At 48.0% G+C, this 20725-nt stretch overlaps 1 protein-coding gene across 2 annotated transcripts; it reads right to left on the reverse strand.

Moving 5' to 3' along the window:
- Positions 1 to 406: 406 nt before the first annotated feature.
- SENP2 (SUMO specific peptidase 2) lies at positions 407 to 10982 on the reverse strand. 2 transcript variants are annotated; one of them, XM_015871089.3, is made up of 17 exons: positions 10837 to 10982; positions 7555 to 7652; positions 7086 to 7207; positions 6598 to 6667; positions 6320 to 6398; positions 6016 to 6127; positions 5400 to 5500; positions 4716 to 4810; positions 3739 to 3784; positions 3442 to 3502; positions 3161 to 3301; positions 2930 to 3061; positions 2434 to 2637; positions 2223 to 2302; positions 1779 to 1863; positions 1433 to 1528; positions 407 to 1203 (listed from the first exon to the last, which is right to left on the reverse strand). In XM_015871089.3, the coding sequence occupies exons 1-17, from the start codon at positions 10929 to 10931 to the stop codon at positions 1141 to 1143; spliced, it is 1680 nt and encodes a 559-aa protein (XP_015726575.2). In that variant the 5' UTR covers positions 10932 to 10982; the 3' UTR covers positions 407 to 1140. The 2 variants fall into 2 exon arrangements, with proteins under 2 accessions (XP_015726575.2, XP_015726576.2); XM_015871090.3 differs by lacking the exon at positions 10837 to 10982 and adding an exon at positions 8978 to 9159.
- Between the last annotated feature and the right edge of the window lie 9743 nt (positions 10983 to 20725).

The raw sequence follows: 20725 nt of genomic DNA on the forward strand, positions 1-20725 counted from the left end.
CCTGAAAGCATATCATTTCATGTGAGCACAGAGGGGACATCCCCAAAAATCAGCATCTTTACCCCAGAGCTGAGGGAACTCCTTGTCACTGGTCAGGAACCGCCTCCCAGACACCATCTGATGTGGTTCTTAATAGCACCATTCCAACAGGCAGCCTACATGCCGGCTGTTAGCAGCCTCCCCTCTGCAATAGTACACAGGGAACTCAAAGACCCCCAAACTTACTCCAGTTAAAGAGCACGAGCTCAGCAGGATACAAACAACAGAACAAAATCAACTGGACTTAATAAGACATTCTCAGTGCCCCCTCAGGATTTCATAAGCATTGCTGAGAGGCTTCCATGCTCTGATACTCACCCTAGCTAGAGGCTCCTTCCTCACATAAGCAAGAAAAAACCACTCCGGATACATCAAATCTTTTCATTTAGGAAAATAAAACTCCACTCTATTTCATCACCAGGTAGAATTTCTTTCCAGTAAAGGCTCTTTATATAAATTACATATTTAATAAAGACACAAAATAAATACTTCTCTTTTCACATTAGGTAATTCCCTGCAGACAAAACAAGAACAAAACCACCCCAACTATGGGGGCTTCACTACAGATTTGTTACAAATCAAAAAGACCGTAAAGATTCTTTTTTTCCCCCTTTCTATGGTCATCACAAATCCAGTTATAGGAATCAAGTAGATCATAGATATTCCAGAAACAGCAGAAAACTCTCCTTGAAGAAACAGCAGCTAAACACATTGTCCTTGGGGAGATCAGATTGGCTACCACGACTGTTACCACCATTCAAAGTCCCACTTGTCCATCAATGTGGCCACGTGTGCTGTAAGATGAGAGCCCTCCATCCCAAGGACAGAAGTTCACACCATTTCTTCTCAACCACTCCCCTGGTGAAGTCCCAGCAAACTCTCAAAGACTTTCACTCAAGGCACATCAGCTCATTTCAAAGAGAGGCACTGTCTCCGAAATTGAGGAAAAAACAGTTAAACAATACTTTATAGCTTAAAACAGGAACATTTTCAAGTGGCTGCGGCCTGGTTCAATAAGGCATCGCAGAAATAAATAATATGACAAAATATAAGTTAGTGGCTCCGAGGTCATCTGCGGCGATACTCGTAACGCTTCACGTCTCACAGCAGCTGCTGGTGGATTATTTCCCACACCATCCTCTTGCGGAAGTAAGGCATGTTTTCCTGAAAAGAAGAAGAGAACAAACCCATTAAATATGATAGCAGAAATTGACAGAAAATACATACCGTGTTCTTTCACACCAAGTTCATTTTAAGCACCGTCACCGCGGCCACTGTGAGTACAGCGTGGACTGCTATGTCTCACCCCCGCTTTGGTGCTGCAGGGATGAAACACAACCACGTTTATTTGACTATTAACAACAGCTTAAGGCAAACTCTAACTTTGGCTCACCTGAGTGAAGGTGAAGGGTTTGTCTCTGGAGACGTAATCTGCGTATTTGCACATAAAAACTCCGCAGTCACTTCCATTTGATTGCTGAGGAATTTCCTAAAGAATGGAAAGAAGGTGGAGAATTTTTTCCATCTTAAAAGAAAAGCGACTTGGAGGCAGCACCACCCACCACCACCACCACATTTTCTTGTGGAACCAACATGCACAGCCCATCCCCACACACAAGGAGTACACCCAGTGAACCACACCTTCACACCCCTTTAAAGCTTAGACTAAGTAAGAAAGCATTAAGGCCTTTGTGATGAGTTAGGGGTTCACATTTCAGATCCCGGTAGTGCTCACATACATGAGGCTCCATGCTGCGAAGAGTCCACTCTGAAGATGACAGCTTGACTTTTTGTTTCTCCCAGCTTTCTTCTTGCAGGTATTGGCTGTTTAAAACAAAATAAAACAACTCCACCTCTGTATTTTAGGCTGACAAAAAAGAGATGCTGAAAAGACCACAGGAAGCCAAATGGCTGGACAATAAAACATCAGTGGATATTTAGTGCCATAAGGCATTTGGAGGAGCAATTCAAACTTTAAGTCTGCATACACTTCATGGTGATGCTTTGCACATGCACATACTGGAAACCCAGACATGTATCACACATGGAGGAGGTGATGTGAGAACGGTTTCTATTCCCTAGCTACAAACAAAGCAAAGGCTTCCAGTTGTGTTACAGATACAGAAACCTAAAAGCCTTCTCTGAGCTCATAGTGCAAAAGCACTGAGCGAGCAGTTACTTACAATACAGTCTCACAAATCTTGTTTCCTTTTTTTCCAAACGAGTCAAAGTAGGTGATAGTTTTCTTTCTGACATCGACAACCTGTTAATGGAAAGTAACCATGAGACACCCCACAAGCCTATGCAGCAAACAGAACAAAAGCTGGCCGACATTTCTTGCTTGCTTGCTTTCTACCTGCTTAATTCTTCAATTGAAATAAAAGCATGACTCACCACCAAGGTCCAGTGTGATCTCAGGTGAATAGGAATCAAAATGATGTCCTGGTTGAACAGATTCACATTTCTGGTCCATCTTCTCACTGCTCTGTAGCCATCAGAATCAAGTTTGGGATAGAAGAAAGTACTAAAAGCATAGACGGTTGGATAGTCATCTTTTTTGCCTCTTTCCACCAGAAGATTCATGTAGAAGTTAACGACCTGCATGGTAAAAAGCAATCATGAGATGTAAAATAAGAGACTGCTCACCAAAATAAAAACCAAAAAGCACAAAACCAGAGAAGCAATGCTTCCAGAAGACTAACTTCTAGACCAACCCAAGAAATACAGGAGCTTCTAGAAACACTCAGCCTTTATGTACCTAAAATAAGACTCGACAGATGTTTATAAGTTCTGCAGACCTCAAATAACTGCAATCAGACACCTGTACGCATTGAGGACATTTAAAAAGACATACACAATGGGAACATCACAGTGCCACAGCTAGTTTTACCTCATCATTTAGCCAGCAAAGTTCATTCAGTGTATGGATGTCATCACGGGTGAGACTGAGTCTGAAGGCGCTGCTCATGATCTCGTCCCCTTTACCTTCGCCCAGCGCAGCCATGATCTCTCTCTCCATGGCCTGAAGCAAGCAATTGAATGGGAAAGAACCTGTGAGCACACCAACCTATGTTCTAATTCTAGCTTTCTAATTTGAACAACAGACTGATAATTGTGGTACCTCTGTGAGCGGAGGAAAGATTTCTCTTTTTTTAGGTCTTGGGAATTTCTTTTCTTCCACATCATAGACAGATGGTTTTTTGGTCTGAACGGGTGCCAGGTGCAATTCAAAGGAGGCCTCCTCTGAGCTTTCATCTCCACACTGTCTCAGTTAGACAAAAAGAAGTCAAGCTAGCAAGCAAATTTGCTAGGGGATAACACAAAGTCTTGTTCATGTATAAAACTGGAAGTGTGTTTTGAATATGCATCCATACTCCACATACATCTAAATAACAAGCTTACCCCTGTGCTGGCTTGTTTCTCCTGTCCTTTCTTGTCTTCCTTTTCTTCTGGTGTGTAGTAACTGCAAAAGGAAATAGAGAGAAGCAGGCTGTAGTAATATCATCCTGCATAGTTCTTATACATCCATCTTCTGGTTAAGGAATGCGTTACCATAGATCAGCTATACAAAAATCTCTCTCACTGGCTGTGCTTACTGCAACAAGACACGAGCCACATCATTGAGATGAGTATGACTATTCTCTTTCTGGACACTGCTGGAACACACAGAACAAAACCAAAGAGGAATCAAGACTCTACCTGGTCTCGTCATTTTCCAGAGACTGGCTTGAGCTGCTGTCATCATCTGCACAAAAAAGCATACAAGAAGTCAACAGTTAATGTCCATCAGGCAAGCATGACTCTCAGATTATGATGGAAAAGACAAAAAAAACCCCAACAACCCTGCTAATAATAACTACAAGGTTATGAAGTTTAAACTCTGTCAAATAGGCCTCCTAGATATTATGTGAAAGTGTATGAGTTCTGATGTCCAGGATCTAAAGTCACTTTCAGTAGTTACATTCTTCAGCTTACCAGAAAAGATGATCTACAAGAGAAACTAACTTGTTATAAAGAGAGGTGCTGTGCTAATCCAGGAAAGAAGCAATCTGCTGGTTTATAGGAACTGCTGAGTCCCAGCCTGAACCACTGATTGAGCACCTGGGAAAGGACCTGGCCAGCCCGGGGAGCACAGGTGAAAGCAATGAAGCTGTGAGACTGGAAGAGGTGGAGCCTGGCTGCACCTCTCTTAGACCCCGTTTAAGGGCTGACTGCCAGTGGGGAAAGATCCCTGGTCGGAGATGACTCCCTTGTGAGCCTACATCTTCAGAGACAGGTGAGTGCTTTTTCTTTTGTAACATTATCTCATTTCATGCTAGTTCCTTTTGCTATTTCATTTCTGTATCGCCTTTCTGCTGTGTTAATCTTTCAGACTGTAACAACTGGCTTAGTGTTCAAGCTCTGATATCATGGATGTGGTCATATTGTTCTAAGAGCCAATGTAAGTTACAGCAAGTCTGGCATAGCACAAAACATACCTTCAGGACTTAAATACTCTATTTGTAAGCTTAAATACTCTATTTGTAAGCTTAAATACTCTATTTGTAAGCTTAAATACTCTATTTGTAAGCTTAAATACTCTATTTGTAAGCTTAAATACTCTATTTGTAAGCTTAAATACTCTATTTGTAAGCCTAGCTATAAAACAAAGCACCTAGAAAGCAGGGGTTGCTCACCACTTATAACTATCACAAGCTGAGATGCATCCCCTGCACATTTTTGTTCTTCCAGGTAACTTGCAGCAGTTGATTCTTTGGTGTAAACTTCAACACTTTAGTGCAGCAGGAAAAAAAGACAACAACAAGAATCATAATTTCTATCTGTACAGTATAATATTGGTGCATACCAATCTGTGTCTGTGTTCTCTAGGACAAGGCAGCATTCTTTGTTACAGTCCCTGGCCAACCCTTTTCAGTCTATTTATTGAAGCTGTGCAAAAAGGCACGCTGCAATTTCAGCACCATTCTGGCATCAGTATTTTCTAATTAGGCCCCTTGTACAAAGCTTTGGGGTGTAGCTATTCCACTGAGATAACAGCTATTACTTTTGTGTTTTTCCTGGTGTGGTTAACTTTGTGCAATCACTTACACAGCAACAGAGATATCAAACCAACATCACTGGTACTCATGAATCAGATTTATACGCAAGTTCCCTCTTGTAGGTTGCATTCAGAACAGGAGTTCTGTATGTAAGATTGAGATTTCTTCCTTTTAGTCTACTGGGCTTTTAAAACTTAGTTTATGCCAAGTCCTGCCTTAGGACACTGTCAGGAGCCCTGAGAGTGCAAGAGTTGCAGTTTTTTCCCTCTGCTTCCCCATGTACAACAAAGTTTATGTTCATTTCATCCTATAATTACTTACTTGGAGCTTGTCGGCTTTGGAGTATGGCTGTATTTAGCGTATTTGTCCTTCAGTAGTTTCAGGAGTTGTTTGTAACTCTCTTTTTCTTCTCTCTGAACATCCTAGCAGAACGGAGGGGAAAAGGAACAAAGAAAAGATTGGAATCATTGCATATGAAGCAAATGCTTGTCATCTTAGTGCAGCCTGCACAGGTTGCTCCCTAAAGAAGCTCATTTTACCAGGAATTCCTACACGTTTGTTTTGTGTTATCCCCCGTGGGAAAGATTTGTGCCCCACTGTAATTCTCAAAATGTCTTTTGCAACCATTTCCTCAAATGTGGGCCTCTTATCTGCAGCTGCGGTCTGTACCTCTTGCATAATAATTCAGGCTAATATGCATTCCTGTCAGTACACATAATGACTGTGTGCTATGAGTCCCCAGGATATCTTAATCATACTTCACTGCTTGCCACAGCCTGCTTCCCCACTACTTCAGTCTGAGACTTTTTTCCCATGAAATCTAGGTTTATTATGTGTTTTCTAATGTCTGCTTCAGACATTAGAAGGACCTCTTGGTGTTTTCATAGCTGTAATTAGTGAATGGTTTGACTTCAAAAAGCCGTTCTCAGCCACGTACCTCCTCAACGGTGCGCCAAGGCCTCCCTGTTTTGCCTATCCCTGAAGTAGAAGGTTTTGGCTCATTGTCATCTGCAGTAGATTTGGAGTTGTATTTGTCATTCCTGTTTGAGCTAAAAAAAATAACAAAGGCAAAAGAAACAGCATCAAGAAAACATTCAAATAAGCACTTATGATTAATTTGGATAACTATTACTATATGGACAATGATCCAGGTGTTCGGCAATAGCCAAGAAGTTCAAAAATGAATGTGAAAGGTGGTAAGCCTTTACAGAAAGTCAAAGGAACTGAAGGACTTTTTTTACCTCAGATGTGGAGGTGTTGCAGGAGGAAGGGCCACTGTAACACTGTCAGAGTAAGCATCACTTTCAAAAGGCATATTATCTGTAACAAAGGAAACCAAAGTTTTATGAGTTTACAGTAAAGAGCTTCACCAATCAAACAGAAACAGAGCTCATGTGCAATATTCATAGATGTTATATACTGTGCCTGCAATAATCTGTATGTAAGTCTGAAGTTGGGTCATATGGTATGCAAGGATGAGTGAGAAAGAAATGAGTTAGTGACCTGATGTCAGCCTTACCAACACTCAGCTTTTCCAGCACAGGGCGTGGTGGCATATCAGATGCAAGGTTATATGGAGCATCTGGAAGCTTGAATAGAAACACAGAAGCATTGCTGTGAGTATAACTTGAATGCAAATACAAGCAAACATAATGTTCCTGAAATGTAGGCATTCTCTATTAGGACTCAGGGATCATGATATGCCAGTTCAGATTGCAGCAGAGTGCAAATATTTGCAGAATCTCTGACAAATACACTTCTTTTAATACAGGAGCTCATATATGCAGTGATTAAAACAACCTGAGTCTAACCTTGAGTTGTCCTCAGTCAGCTCCTAACCACACTGAAACATGAGTTTGGGCCCTAAAAATTAAGTTCCTTAAAAGAAACTCTCTACAAGTAGCAAAGAAGAACCTACTGCTGTACAGGCTTCATTATGCAGAGAAGCTCCTTCCTTTTGTCTCTCACAATATATCACAATGGCCTACTGTTAAAATCCATGCTCACCTCTTCTCCCCAGGGGGTGGTTGAACTTATGCTGCTGTCTGAAATTACCCAGTATTCATCTGCTGCCCTGGGTGATGAGTTCACCTCAGTAGAAGAGCTGGCTTCTCCTGGAGGCTCAGAGTCTTAGAAAAAGATATGACAGCTCATATAAGAACATGACTGAAAAGGTAAATAGAGATCAAGTGATACCAGAACAGCACGCTAACAGTTCAGCATTAAATTAGGGGAACCGTGGATGGCCTACAAAGCTCCGTGTCTCCCCATAAAATCTGTGCTAGGAGATGTACACCTTTCTGCCATAGCACATGACACAACACTGCCTCAGGCTATTGGCTACGCAGATGATCACAATGAAGAGAAATGGCTCAGAACTTCAGTCTTTATGCTGAAGAACAGAAGCCAGTTTAATAAGGTACATGAAACCTAAAAAAAAACCAGGTGTATTAATAATGTCTGTAATGTGCAGTACCTTCTCTTCTCCTTTTTGGTTGAGCCTCATCAGAATCATCAGAATCTTCTTGCCAAGAATCTTCTTGACGAGGATCTTCTTGCTGAGATTGCTGAGTACTGCAGGGAAGAAAAAAAAACACACAGATCGGCATTTGGGAGCTGCAGGTGAGATTCTAAGAGACTCATTTCCCTGCACAGGACCCAAACTAATCCTCCTACCCCAGAGCTCTCCCCTCCAAGCACCTCTAGGATCAGCCCAGACAGAAACAGGTGGCAGCATCTCCCACTGATGTCTCCCATCCAGCAGAGCACGCACAGGAAAATTAATTCACCCACTAAAACCGCATTAGGCCCCTTTCTCCAACATTCAATATATACTTTCTGACTGTTACAAGCAACCAAAAACTCTTAATTAATACATGGGCTTTGCCTCTTTCCTCAAGGAAAGAAATACGCCAATGATTACTAAGCCATGTGAGTTCACTACAATGAGCTGCAGAGGGGAAAAAAAAAGCCTAAGTAGGACAGGAAATATAAGATGGGAAAGCAACGTGTGTACACCCACATAAATAACTCACTGCTAAATCAGTGCTTGCAAACCACTCATTGCAATCACTCTCAACTGCACCCCTCCTTACTAAGTGGTAGCTGAAGTACTGCATCAGTTGGCACAAAGATAAAGTCTAGAAATCTATTTATTAACGTTGGGAATAGACAGCTTATTTCTATATGTTTTTTTTATTTTCCTATTTGTTTCCATAAATGTAATGTGATGTTTCTGTCCTGCCCCCCCTCCCTGCATAGCAGGGACCCTTTGGTCCTCTGTGATCAAACCGGATTCTAACTGATTCTAACTGATTCTAACTGTTACACATCCCAGCCCTGCTCATCTCCCCCCTCTGGACTGACATCCCTCCACATCAGGAAGACAAAAAACCAACTTCTTAACTCTACATTTAATGTAACACAGAGGATAAACAACTTAACTCTACATTTGATGTAACACAGAGGATAAACAACTTCTTAACTCTACATTTAATGTAACATAGAGGAAAAACAACTTCTTAACTCTACATTTGATGTAACACAGATGACATTGGTCATTACGGCGCTATTAACATCAGGCAGAAAATACCAAGGGATAAATGATAAACACAAATAATTCCCGAAAAGACACGCTCCTACTCAACTTATTTAATATTTCAGCAGGCTAAATTAAGAAGAAAACAATAACAAATGTGTCTTCCCATCCATTTTTGTAGCACCAGCTACACCTTCAGTAGAAGGCTCCCAGCTTCAACCTCTGCCCAGACGCAGCCATACACGCCCTCCCCAGGGCTGCACTCAGGGCTAAGAGCAGCTTAAACACCCGGCTATGTTACCACCAGCAGCTTTAAAAGACAAGTGCCTCCCTCCCCCAGCTCCAATACAGCACCCGGTACCTGTTACAATGTCGTTTTTTCCGTTTACACTTAGTCGGCTTGGGTTTTGGAGGCATAGCTGGATTAGCTTGCTGTCAACGACTCCGAAAAAGGCTAGAAAAACCTTCTATATCTTCAATATTTCTCACTCCGGGTAGGAGTGAGAGGAAAAAAAGCTCAGCTACAAGTCTGTAGCTGGAAAGCGCAACTCACGAAGAGTCCGAGCACTGCCCCTGTAGCAGGGGCTCCTCTAAGGCTCCAGGTGAAGCAAAAGCCAAAGGTTGTTGAGCAGTAGGCGCAAAAAGGTGGAAAAGATGCTGCAGGAGGCAGATGTGCGTCTGCCCTGCACACCACGATGGGCCCAACTACCCCTCGAAACCGTGGCAACAGCCAAACATTCTATTCCCCCCCAACTGTAAAGGTGGGGGGGGGGGGGGGGTGTAAGCAAGGTGTCACAAAACCCCACTATTTCTGCGTACACACACCCATGTGTGGGCATCTCTCCTCATCCAAACCTCTTCCTGCAGCACTGCTGTGGGCACTTTGTGATAGTTTACCATTTGAAGCTGTAAAAATTGGACATTTTACCCACTTTCCCCATTACTTTCACCGTTGAGATCCATATTTTTTCCTCTCTCTGTTGTGGGAGACAACCTTTCTGCCCAAGTAGCAGACATGACGTAAAAGGCAACTTCTGTGTAACTTCACTGCCACTTTACATTGGGAATGGGGTGTGCTCAGGACATCTCTGCACCCAAAACTTCAGCTGGCCACGCTGTCCCATTCACCTGCATTTTGACTGATAAACAGCACTCGTGGAGAACTGAGGCTGTGGATGCCCCATCCCTGCAGGCATTCAAGGCCAGGCTGGATGTGGCTCTGTGCAGCCTGGTCTGCTGGTTGGTGACCCTGCACACAGCAGGGGGTTAAAACTAGATGATCACTGTGGTCCTCTTCAACCCAAGCCATTCTGTGATGATTTTCTTGTAGAGCCTCAGACAAGGAGCTGTGAACACCTTTGCCATTTTAGAGACAAGCAGCATTTCAGACCTTACTCCCAACAGCACGGCTCTTGAAGCCACTTCAGCAGTTCCACCCTATTTGCTCCCCTCATTTGCAGCCATCTCCCAGCAAAGCTGAGTGCGTAAAGTGTGGCAAGCAGCCCGTGCTGCTCTCCCTTTGGGAAGAGGGATGGGGCAGGGATGGCTCTGCTGCGTGCCATCAAAAGCATTGCCTTTCCTTTCACTTTGCAGTGAGCTGTAGAAGCTGGGAGGCCCCTTTGGAATCATGCAGCCCAACCACCTGTTAAAGCAGGTTCCCTATGGTACAAAAGAGCTCAGGGTCTTGAGTATCTCCAAAGGAAACCACACCACCCACTCCACAGCTCCGACACCACCACAGGAGCTTTTTTTTCCCTTTCATTTTTGTATGAAACTGAAGTTTCATACTTCTCAGTTCACGTCTCTTGCTGTGTCACACATAGAGCCCTACACATGGGCTGGAATAGCCAAACATATCAGTGTAAACATGCTGGAAAGGAGCTGGTTAGAGAAGGACTTGAGTGGCCAGTAAGGCCTATGGGACCCCGTGTGCCCAGCGGGCTGAGGGAGGCCAGACAGACAGGGAAGTGCTGCATAGAGCCAAGGGAGGGCAGTTCAGGGCCCGGAGCATGTCCCTGATGAGGGGCAGCCGATCCGCTGTGTCCGTGCAGCAGCGGGGTGCTGTGCTCGGTGCTTTAGGTACATGGCCGGGCTCCTGCCATCACCCAGCTGCCCAGGCCGCTCCCTCAGTGCCGATGGGCGGCACGCTCTGTGGGCCCCACATCCCGTGCCGGCTGCGGGCCGGGCGCAGCGCGGAGGGACACGCGGCGGAGCGCTGACCTGAGGAACGGCCGTTTGCGCGGGGCCGGGGGTGGCGCGGAGCGGCGCGCGGCGGCGAAGAGACTGCCGACAGCCGCCAGCAGCCATTGGTACATAGGGGGACATGGGCGGCCAACGGACCGGCCGGCGCCGCCGGAACTGCGTCTATCTCGCGCGACGGCGCGCAGGCGCAGACTCGCGGCAAGAGGTGCGCGTGCACGTGCCTCGCTCCCGGCGGCGGCGGCGCGCACGTAGCCCCCGCGCGCGCTCCCGGTTGGGCGGAGAGGCCGCTATTGGGGGTGCGCATGCGCGTTGTGTAGCTCCTGTGAGGCCTGTTGTGTGCTCGGCCTGTGGTGGTGCTTCAGAGCAGCCCAGTTTGAGGTTAACACAAGTGTTACCTAATGCTCAGCCTGCTCACGGGGCTGCTGGGTTTATTTAGAGCTTTGTGCCGGGTAATGTGTGCAGAATCAGCTCTCTTGCCCCTCTAGTGCAGGAAGGCTGTGCTTGGTCTCTAACATCAGCTGGTGAGAGGCTCAGCCCAAGGGCTGCTGCATTTGGATGTTTGGGATGCGGTGCTGAGGAATATGATTTAGCCGGGAAGTATTGCAGCCTTTCAGTACCTGAAGGGAACTTACTGCCAGGAGGGGAGTCAACTCTTGGAAAGGGCTGACAATAGCAGGACACGGGGAAATGGTTTTAAGTTAAAAGAGGGAAGATTTAGGTTGGATGTTAGGGGGAAGCTCTTCACTAGGAGAGTGGTTAGGCCCTGGAACAGGCTGCACAGGGAGGTTGTGGATGCCCCGTCCTTGGAGGTGTTCAAGGCCAGGTTGGACGGGGCCCTGGGCAACCTGATCTAGTAAAGGTGTATGTTTGGTGGCCCTGCCAGGCAGGGGGGTTGGAACTACATGATCCTTGAGGTCCCTTCCAACCCGGGACATTCTGTGATTCTGTGATTCTATTGGGAATGGTTGGACTAGATGATCTTCTAGGTCTTTTCCAACCTTGACAATTCTGTGATTCTGTGATTGCTGCCTGTTTATTATAAACCATCTGTTCCCACAGCACCCAGTGCTTGTTCAGGGGTCGGTATATTGCAAGCCAGGAAGCTGTGGAGCAAACTGGCTCAATTCAAGAGCCCAGAGCAGAGCTGGCATTTCATGGGCTGTGTTTGTCACAGGAGGTCCTGCTGGTTTCCTGTGCCTGCAGGGTGTTGTGTTTTAATGAAGCGACCTTCCTCATTTCTTAACTGCTCCTTGTCTGTTTCAGTTGGCCAGAAGAGATGGCAGTGACCTTAGACCAAGCTGGATGTGGCAGCCAAGCTGTGAGGACACAGGCAGGTGTGTAAGCAGAGCGGTGAGGGCATGTATGTGCATGTATGGGAAGGGTGATCTGACAGGCAGACCGGCCCGGCAGAGGGCACGGCAGCACTGTGCACAGCCTGCAGCTGAGAAATGCTGCTGTGGTTGCTTTCCCTTCCTCCCAGTGCTCAAGGTTTAGCCACATTCTGCAGCAAAGAGCTGGAGGGGGCGCAGGGAGTTTGTTTGCATTCCTGTGTTGGAAAAACTCTTTTGTCAGCTTAGTCCTGCAGAGCCAGGACTCGTTTGCAATGCTCCTGCTGGTTCTGTGTGCTGTCAGATCTGCAGGTATAAGTTGCCTCTCTTGTGCTGAGGCCAAGCGATAATGTGCTGTGAACTAGGAATTGTGAGACAGTGGGGTCTGTGTGACTGTGGGACTCATCCAGCCTCCAAATAAACCTGCACAGATCTGTGACACATATAGTTGAGACTGTCCTGAGCCATAGAGTGCAGTCCCTGCCCTCACCAGGACTAGGCAGGCTGTTATTCTGTGTGTTTGATTGAAGCAGGTGCCCTCTTGCAGAGTTTAATACAAGGGAAAGATGATAATAATAGACATACCTGCAGGAGGTTATATATCGTAACACATCCATTGTCTTTGCAGGTCAGTTTTACAACAGTTGCATTTCTCAATCCCTGTAATTTAATCTGATGGTTAACTTCATGACTTAGTTCTTTACTATGCCTCTGAGCTTCTTCCTCAGTACGCTGATGTGTAGTGACTCAAAATGATGGCATTTGGTGCACGTAGATCCAGAATCCTGTTAGTGGGCATTGAAATACACAGGGGTTACCTGTGTCCCATCCCTGATCCCGGTAGTGAATGCATTGATTGCAGAACCTGGGGTCAGTGATAGTGTGTTACCCAAAGTCCTTGCCTTTATAACAGTGTCAGTGTGGAAACAGTGTAATTCACTGCTCTGGATGCTATAGAATGGTAATTTTAGGTATATAAAGAATACACATTATCTGTCATTAAAATCTCTTTATTTCCCCTGTGTTGGGGATGTCCAGGTGGCATAGCGCTGTACCCTAAAAAGCTCTTTGCTTCCTCATACCCCCTACCACACCCCTGGTCTAAAGCCAACGGGGCTCCACTGTGCTCAACAGCCGCAATCTACGTCATCACTGTGCTTTGGCTCTGGACCTTGTGCCCTACAAAAACAACCCCGATCAAACCCCCGTGTGCAGTCTATCTAGCTGCTCAGTGCCCGTGCTTTCGCTTCACTTTGTGCAAATATTGGTTCCAGATCACAAAGAAGGAGGGGTTTGGCACATGGGCTTGCAATGCAGCGCTCCCAAACCAGCAGTACGAGTCTCAGCAACATGAGCTTGGCAATGCTTTCACATTGCTCACTTGCTAATCTTCCAAATTCTTTGCCTTGGGTCTAATCCCACAAAATATGATTCAATTTGTCAACATAGCTACCTTATGACTAGTGTGTGTTTAGCTGGTCAGCCCATTTCGTACAGTTGCTATCAAGTGGAATAGTGTGCGACAGCAGAAGCGGTTGGAAAAATACTTTTCACCCCAGATAGCTCAGAGGCTGAAACTTACTTGCTGTTTTCCACTGCCCCAGCTTGCAAGATTACACTGTACAATACAGCGCCTGTAGTTAAGGTGCATTTAGAATACTGTTTCACGTTGACTGCGTTTTTCATTCCCTATAATTTACATAGCTGAAGGTTAACTTCATGGCTTAATTCTGTATTATCCCTTCTAGTTTCCTGCTTGGGACGGGAATAAATCTAAGCCCATTTCTGTTTAGCAGAGTGTGTTTATAGTTCATCATAGCAAGCTGGGCATATTTCACCAAGTGGCTCCATCTCCAGCATGTCTGGCTGGGTAATGGGGCTCATGTGGACGCCACGTGTGGCAGCATGTTGCCAGGGCAGAGGTGACTTTCCTTTGAGGACCTCATAGTATGGCCCTATGTCCCCCCCCAAAATAGACAATTTGGCAGGCAGGAACAGTCTTGTGTCTTGTACCCTAGTGTCAATCTGGGCAGAGTACAAAGAAACCATTCCTGAATAATAGGTGTTTTTAAAGCACCAATTTCTGTTCCTCGGGATATAGAGTTGTGGGACACTGACTCAACTCCTCGCTCAGCTAAACAGGGCAGGACTGAATTCATGCCTGTCTTTTAGGCTGCCCACTGACACCTCCCAGACATTCCTCCTTCCCTGTGGGCTCTGTGTCCTTTATCACTCAGCTCAGAGGGGACTGTGCTGTCTCCACAGCCTCATGGACCAAGAAAGACTGGGCACAAGGGCTTGTGTGGAGGTGGTATGTTGTCTTGACCCTAGCTGTATGCTAGTAAGGCATCTGGTCAAAATAGCAAAGCAGCTCCTCTGAAAGGCAAGGCTTGTGCTGCAAAGTGCCATGTTCGTGGCCAAGGCCAGAGAGCCAGAGCGCAGGCAGCAGGCCCTGGGCCATGCAATGGAAGGTTATCGATGTGCCATCCTCTATGCATGCTCTGACTGCAGCTAGTAGTGGGGTGGCCCTAGCACCTTCTCTGCCCATCCATCCCAATTTGCCTTCAGGGAAGGGTACCTAAGGGTAGGGCAAAGCAGGGCATAAAGTGCCCAGAGCATCCCTTGTCAGCTCTCCCTTTGAGAAGTCTCATTGTCCTTAATATTGCCTCACCACCACCTCCACTCCCCGCATCCCCAGCAAGGACACAGGTCTGTGATAGCAGCAGCACCACAATGGCCAGGCAATGTGATGATCCTGAGGAATAGGCTCTATGGGGCTTCTGTCAACCCAACACCACCTTCTGAGCAGTGTAAGCAGTGGCTGTTGGGCTGCAAGGAGTGATTTTGTTTACCATTCCTAATAAGCCAGCTCTTGTTATCATGGGGTGAACTGGATGTGTCATATTTTTACGGTCAGGGGTAAACAAAAATACCACGGCGTGGATCTACGCTGAGAATATCTGTGAAAACAAGGCTGCTGCTGATGACTCACATCTCTGCAATGCCACGTTAGATTTGCTAAACGCAGCTGGCTCGTGGTGTAGCACGGGAAAGGCTCCACCCCAGCCGTGCTGTGGTGGCCTGGCCTCAGCTGGCAGCAAGAATGTCAGAATCAGAAATGAGGGTTGATGTCAGTAAGTAAGGTCTGCAGGGGGGATCAAATCGACACCAGGAGCCATGTGTGGAAAGCGCAGATTTTATGGTCATTTCTCATGCCTGTAGACACGGAACTCAGTCCTGCACTGCTCAGAGCCTGCTGTGAATGGAAGCATGTGCTGCACTGTGTGGATGCGCATTAGCAAGCTTGCACTTACTGTGAGGAGAATCCTGCTGGGAAAACCAGCAAGAAGCTCAGTTAAAACCACAAGCAAGGAAAGGGGTGCAGTAACATTAAAGCCAATTGCAGCTACTGGGACAAAGCCCATTCTGTAAGGATAGCTTGGTATCCAAACAATGCGTCAAAACCAAAAGGTCTCCTGAACTCCTTGGCTGGTGATGAACAGAGGCAGGAAAGACAGGAGACAAAGAATATAAGTGTTCGGACAATACACTCTTGATAGTACATCCAGATCTTGCAGAGCATCCTTGCTGTGGCTGCAGGAGGGGAACTGTGGCGAGCTATTGGGACGGGTGGTCCTGCTTGTGCCTATGGATGGGTTGTGATGTGGGATAAGCACAGAGGGCAATTCATATCTGCTCTGTGTGTGGAGGGTTTCTTATTGACTGGGCAAATGAGCATTTTTCTCTAGGACATTCTTAAGCATGTGCTTGTCTTGAGCGCTCCCTTTCATCAGATGACTTATTTCCTTATCAGCCCCCCCACAGCTCTTCCAGAAGCTTCCAGGATATTTCCAGCCCATGGAGATTTCTGACCCTTTTTACTTTACTGTTCTTCAGTGCTTCTTCTTCGCTCAGAGAGATACAAGGCCCACCAGTAAGTCCAGGTTATTGCTCAACATGTCATCAGGACTCAGGGCATCATTGTGAATGTGCTGCACAGATCCTTTGACAGGGAAGTACAAGAGAGAAAGGGGAAGCACATAATTCAGGCTGATTTTTTGTTCCTACAAGCAAACTTAGCAACTTCAAGAGCTTTATCTTCCGCATTTCTTATGTTTCTTTGCAAACCCAAATCCGTGCATGCAAAAATATTGCTGTTCATTTCATCAGGTGGCAGCACTTGGGAACCAGTTGGCAGTGGGGCTGGGTGAGCAGCCCAGGAGGCAGGTTGTCCTGTGGAGGCCACTGGGGAGACCAAATTGTGCTGTCATCCAACCCAGACAGTGTTTGAGGAATGTATCCTTATGCTGAGATCACCTCCCCAGGACTTTGGAGGAGGTAATATGTGCTGACCTGGAGCAACAACCGCTGCTCTCCAGCTTGTGGTCCGGGCAGGCAGAGCCAGAGCAGCATCATTCTCTGTTCCACTGGGCTGGAACCAGGTGGTGCATTGGTTCAGTAACTCTTGCCTGGATTGTGAAGGAGAGAAGCTGAAAGTTGAAGGCAAACTCATGTAAACTCCTGCTGCAAGGCTCTGGTGTCCACATGGAACTGGGCATGGGGTGGGGTCAGCCCTGACCTTTATTGTAGCAAGGGCGGCCCCCCTCCTTGCCCCTCTATAGGGGCTTCTCCTACGCAAGTCAGGTTGTTCCACGCAGAGCTTAGGGGCTGCCTGCTAAATCACACCATTAAATCCTTGAGTCCGGGTTTTAGTGTTTCCATGTGCCGAGAGTGTCTTAATCTGGGCTGCTCGGGGAATTTTTATCCCGCGGATCCTTTGGTATGCCTGGAATGTTTGCTTTTCCTACTGCGTGCGTGTGTTTGAGGCACTCCTGTAAAAATAAGAACTTCCTGGCCGCCTTGTAAATCTTCCCTTGACCAGCACCGTCGCCGTGGGTGATTAATAAATGGGCGAGCTGAACCCAGCACCATCAGGGAGCACGACAAAGGGACCTCGAGGCTGGCCTCCCTCCAGAGCCCGCCCAAGGGACGCGCGTGGTGACACCATGTTTCGGTAAGAGCCTGGGAGAGGAAGAACGAAACGGAAATTCCAGCGAGCTAAGGAAATGCACCAGTGGGCCACGGCCTTGCAGGCGCTTTCTATTGTATCATCGAGCAGCTAAAACACACTGCATGGCTGGAAAGTTGCTCTGCCCGCGCTGTGACTCGGTGTCGGCGCTGCTCTTGCCTGGAGCTGGTTGTATTGCTGCTCCAACTCAAGGTGCTGAGTTTCTTGTGAGGCCTGGTCCACTTGATGTCAACTGTAGCTGAGTTCAGTATTGCTGTTTTTCCTTCTTATTTCCCCACTTCTCCCCTTGGATCCTCTTCCATCCATGCTTCTCCCAGCAGTCAGTCACAGGGCTTCTGTTTTGGTGCCATTATGGAATATATGGAAAGAAAAAGCATTTTTAGAGCCTACCTCCCCACCTGCCCAGATGTTGCTCTCACAACCATTGGCACACAACATGCTCTTATTTCTCATTTCACCAAACCAGTGCACCTGTTGGAGATGGTTGTTTTAGTCTACTTCACATTAGGTACAAGGGGCAACATCCCTTTTCTTTCCCTGCTCGCTGTCCATTGGCCAGCCCTGATCTTCCAAATTGATTAGTTCTCACTTAAACATCCAGGAGCACAACACCAACAGGATTCTGCCATGGCAGGTTACCCCCATGGTGGGGAAGATGCAAAGCTTCCTTAGCAGTCTGGATGTGTGCAGTGATATCCATCACAGAAGAGCAATATGGAGCAGGGTGGCAGCATCCTGCTGCCCCTCTCTATGCAACCCCCACTCCTTTTGCAGGTGATGGCTGTAGATTGAGGTTCTTGTACAGAATTGCACCTTGAAGAGGTTCCGCCTTTTCAGTCCGCTCCCACTCCCAGCCCTCCATGGAAAGACTGTGAATCCAGCCTTCCTGCATGAGGTATCCCATAGCCCACAGGGCTGCAAACGTGCCATGAATTGTTCTTGTGTCACCCCACAGCCCTCCTCTGCCCTGGAACCCCCTCCCTGCCAGCCCTCCTGCAGGCAGGAAATCACACCCAGAGATCTGCATTTCTCAGGAAACAGTGAAAATGCCACAAAGGTGAGAATGTGGCCAAATTATTGCTGGCGGGAACAGAAAAAGGACAAGTTAACATCCAGGAGTGGAAATTACTCATTTCAAGAATGGGGGGGGATGGGAGGCAGGAGGTTAAAATGCAGAGAAGAGAAGGACATGAAGCCATTTCTGACAAGCACATAATGCTGTCAGAAATCTGCACTTCACACTTTGATGTTGGGACAGAAGATGCCCATGTGTGCTTCAGTGTGGTAGGAGCTGTGTCATGGGGATGGCTGCCCATGGGGAGCACCCCAAGAGCCTATTGATACCATCACCTGCCCTGGTCCTGCATCGCTCCAGTTGAGCCCCCAGTGAGATACAGAAGTGGAAAGATTTTGGGATGATGATGGCTGAGAGGGAAGAATGGATGATGGGGCAGAAGTGATGGGTGTCACTACACCCATCCTGCACCCCTTCAAGACATGGCATAGCCCTGCATGTGCCAGCCAAGCTGACACGAGCTGGAGATGTCCCTGGGGACATTGCTGAGGTCTCACTGTTGGGCTGTTCATAATGCTGTTGGGTTGACAGCCCCAATGATTCGAGCCCACATGGATCCTGGCATGAGTAAACAGTGCGGGAATGGGGAACAGGTGCTTGCGTGGCTCCTTGAGCCCTGTTTTTAATTCTTACTTTGAAGCAGGGTTTTGTGAGAGGACCAGGAGGGAGCTTTTGGCATCCCAGGGCTCAGTGGACACGGCACCAGGCTGCCCATGTGCCGTCACCATCCCTTCACAACCATCTTGCTGGCCACAAACTTCTCCATCACACGCATCCTCCCCAGCTTCGGGGCTCGGGAGTGGCAGCTGGGAGCCGCAAAGAAAGCCAAGGTGATCTCATCCCACGACTATTTTCTTGGCTCATTCAGCTCGCTCCAACGCCTCAGCGATAAGGCTGGACGATGAGGTCAGCAGCAGGGTTTGGCATCGCCGAGCTGTGTGTCAGTGAGAGCCCAGAGCTCCAACACCTGCACTTAGTGCTGTGTTTTGGGGTTAGGGCTGCAAGGAGATGCTTCTCCCCATAGTGAAACCACTTCCGTGTCTTCTGGTCCATTATCCTGTTTGTACATCCTTCCGCTAAAATTAACACTGGTTCTGCTTGTTCATCTCTAAAAGGAGATACCGACCCATCTGATATCTAATCTCACAGCTAAGAGGATCTGAAGCTCCGGGATGGCTATTGGCAGTCACAAGCATTCCGAGCATCTCACCTTTGACACAGCACCGCACATCTCCATCTCCATCCCTGCATCCGTTCCCTGCAGAACAGCCAAGTCTGGGCTTTGTGGGCTGCTTTCACCTTTCCACGTGCTTCATCTTCTGATGAGAAGCAGTGGGTCTGTGTGGGTCTGTGGATGGGGGAGGGCTGTGTGAAGTAGCCAGCAGCTGGTCAGGCTCGTCCAGGGGGAGCATGGAAAGGTGGAAGCTTCCCGTATCTGCCGTGTTAGAAAGAAAAAGAGGAGCAGAGGGCTTTTCCTCTTCAGATCACTTTCCAAAGTGCTGTTATCAGCCCAGGAGGGGTTTCCTGCTGCCAAAAATAGAGCGGTGTGGAGATAGGAAGGGAAGCGGGATGACGCAGGCATAGATAAGGCTGCTGGATGAGCCGGGGGGGAGCAGGGACCTCCGGCATGCTGGGTGCCCCCATCCCACTAAGAGACCCCCGGTAGGGTTTGGGATCTCGCCCACACCTGCCCTGTGTCCAGGGCTCGTTTCTCAGCCCCGTTATCAGTCAGTGAGCGGCTGGATGCTGAACGTCAGCCCGATACCTCCATGGTTGGGGGCCGGCAGGGGAGGTTGGCCGAATTTCAGGTTGTGCAGCGTGCCCCTGTGCCTCTGAAGGATGCAGCGGGGTCTGGCCGAGCAGAGAGCGTTACCCACAGCCAGTCCCCTTCCTCCCCCCAGACAAAGCCCCCCAAAGGATGGCAAAAGGAAGAGCCCGTCGGCGCGCTCCGGGCTTTGTTCGGCCTTTGGAAGGTGCCAAATTCCCTCTCTCAAGAATGAGAGCTTAATGTCCCGTATCTAATTAGCAATTTTCCCTGCACCTGCTCCTCGGCCGCCCCTCGGACCATCTGCCGTCTCGGGGCCCCGCGGGCGGACGTGCCCGGCGCTGGGGGTCCCGCGGCTCCTCCGCTGCGGCCGCACGACGGGGAAGCGGCTCCGCAAAGCCGGGCAGCCCCGGGCTCCGTGCCGCGGGTCCCGACCTGCTGCACCCCACAAAGGGAAGGAGCAATATACGCGTGTATCCCGCACGAGAGGCGGGGGTCGGGGGGCTGCGCTGGGGTAGGGGAGCGGCGCTGGCAGAGGGCAGAGCAGATGGGGCCGCGGTTTTTTTGTAGGGCCGGGAGACAATGGCGCGTCTCTCGGGGCCGGGATCAGGCACGAAGATTTATGCAGGCGGGCAGCTGGCGGGCACAGCCTCGGAGCCCCCCCGGGCGGCAGCTGCTGCCCCAACCCCTCGGCAGCCCCCGGCCCAGCG

The sequence above is a fragment of the Coturnix japonica genome, chromosome 12, assembly GCF_054131305.1.
Source record: "Coturnix japonica strain WE chromosome 12, WE-NBRP24, whole genome shotgun sequence".
Classification (NCBI taxonomy): Eukaryota; Metazoa; Chordata; class Aves; order Galliformes; family Phasianidae; genus Coturnix; species Coturnix japonica.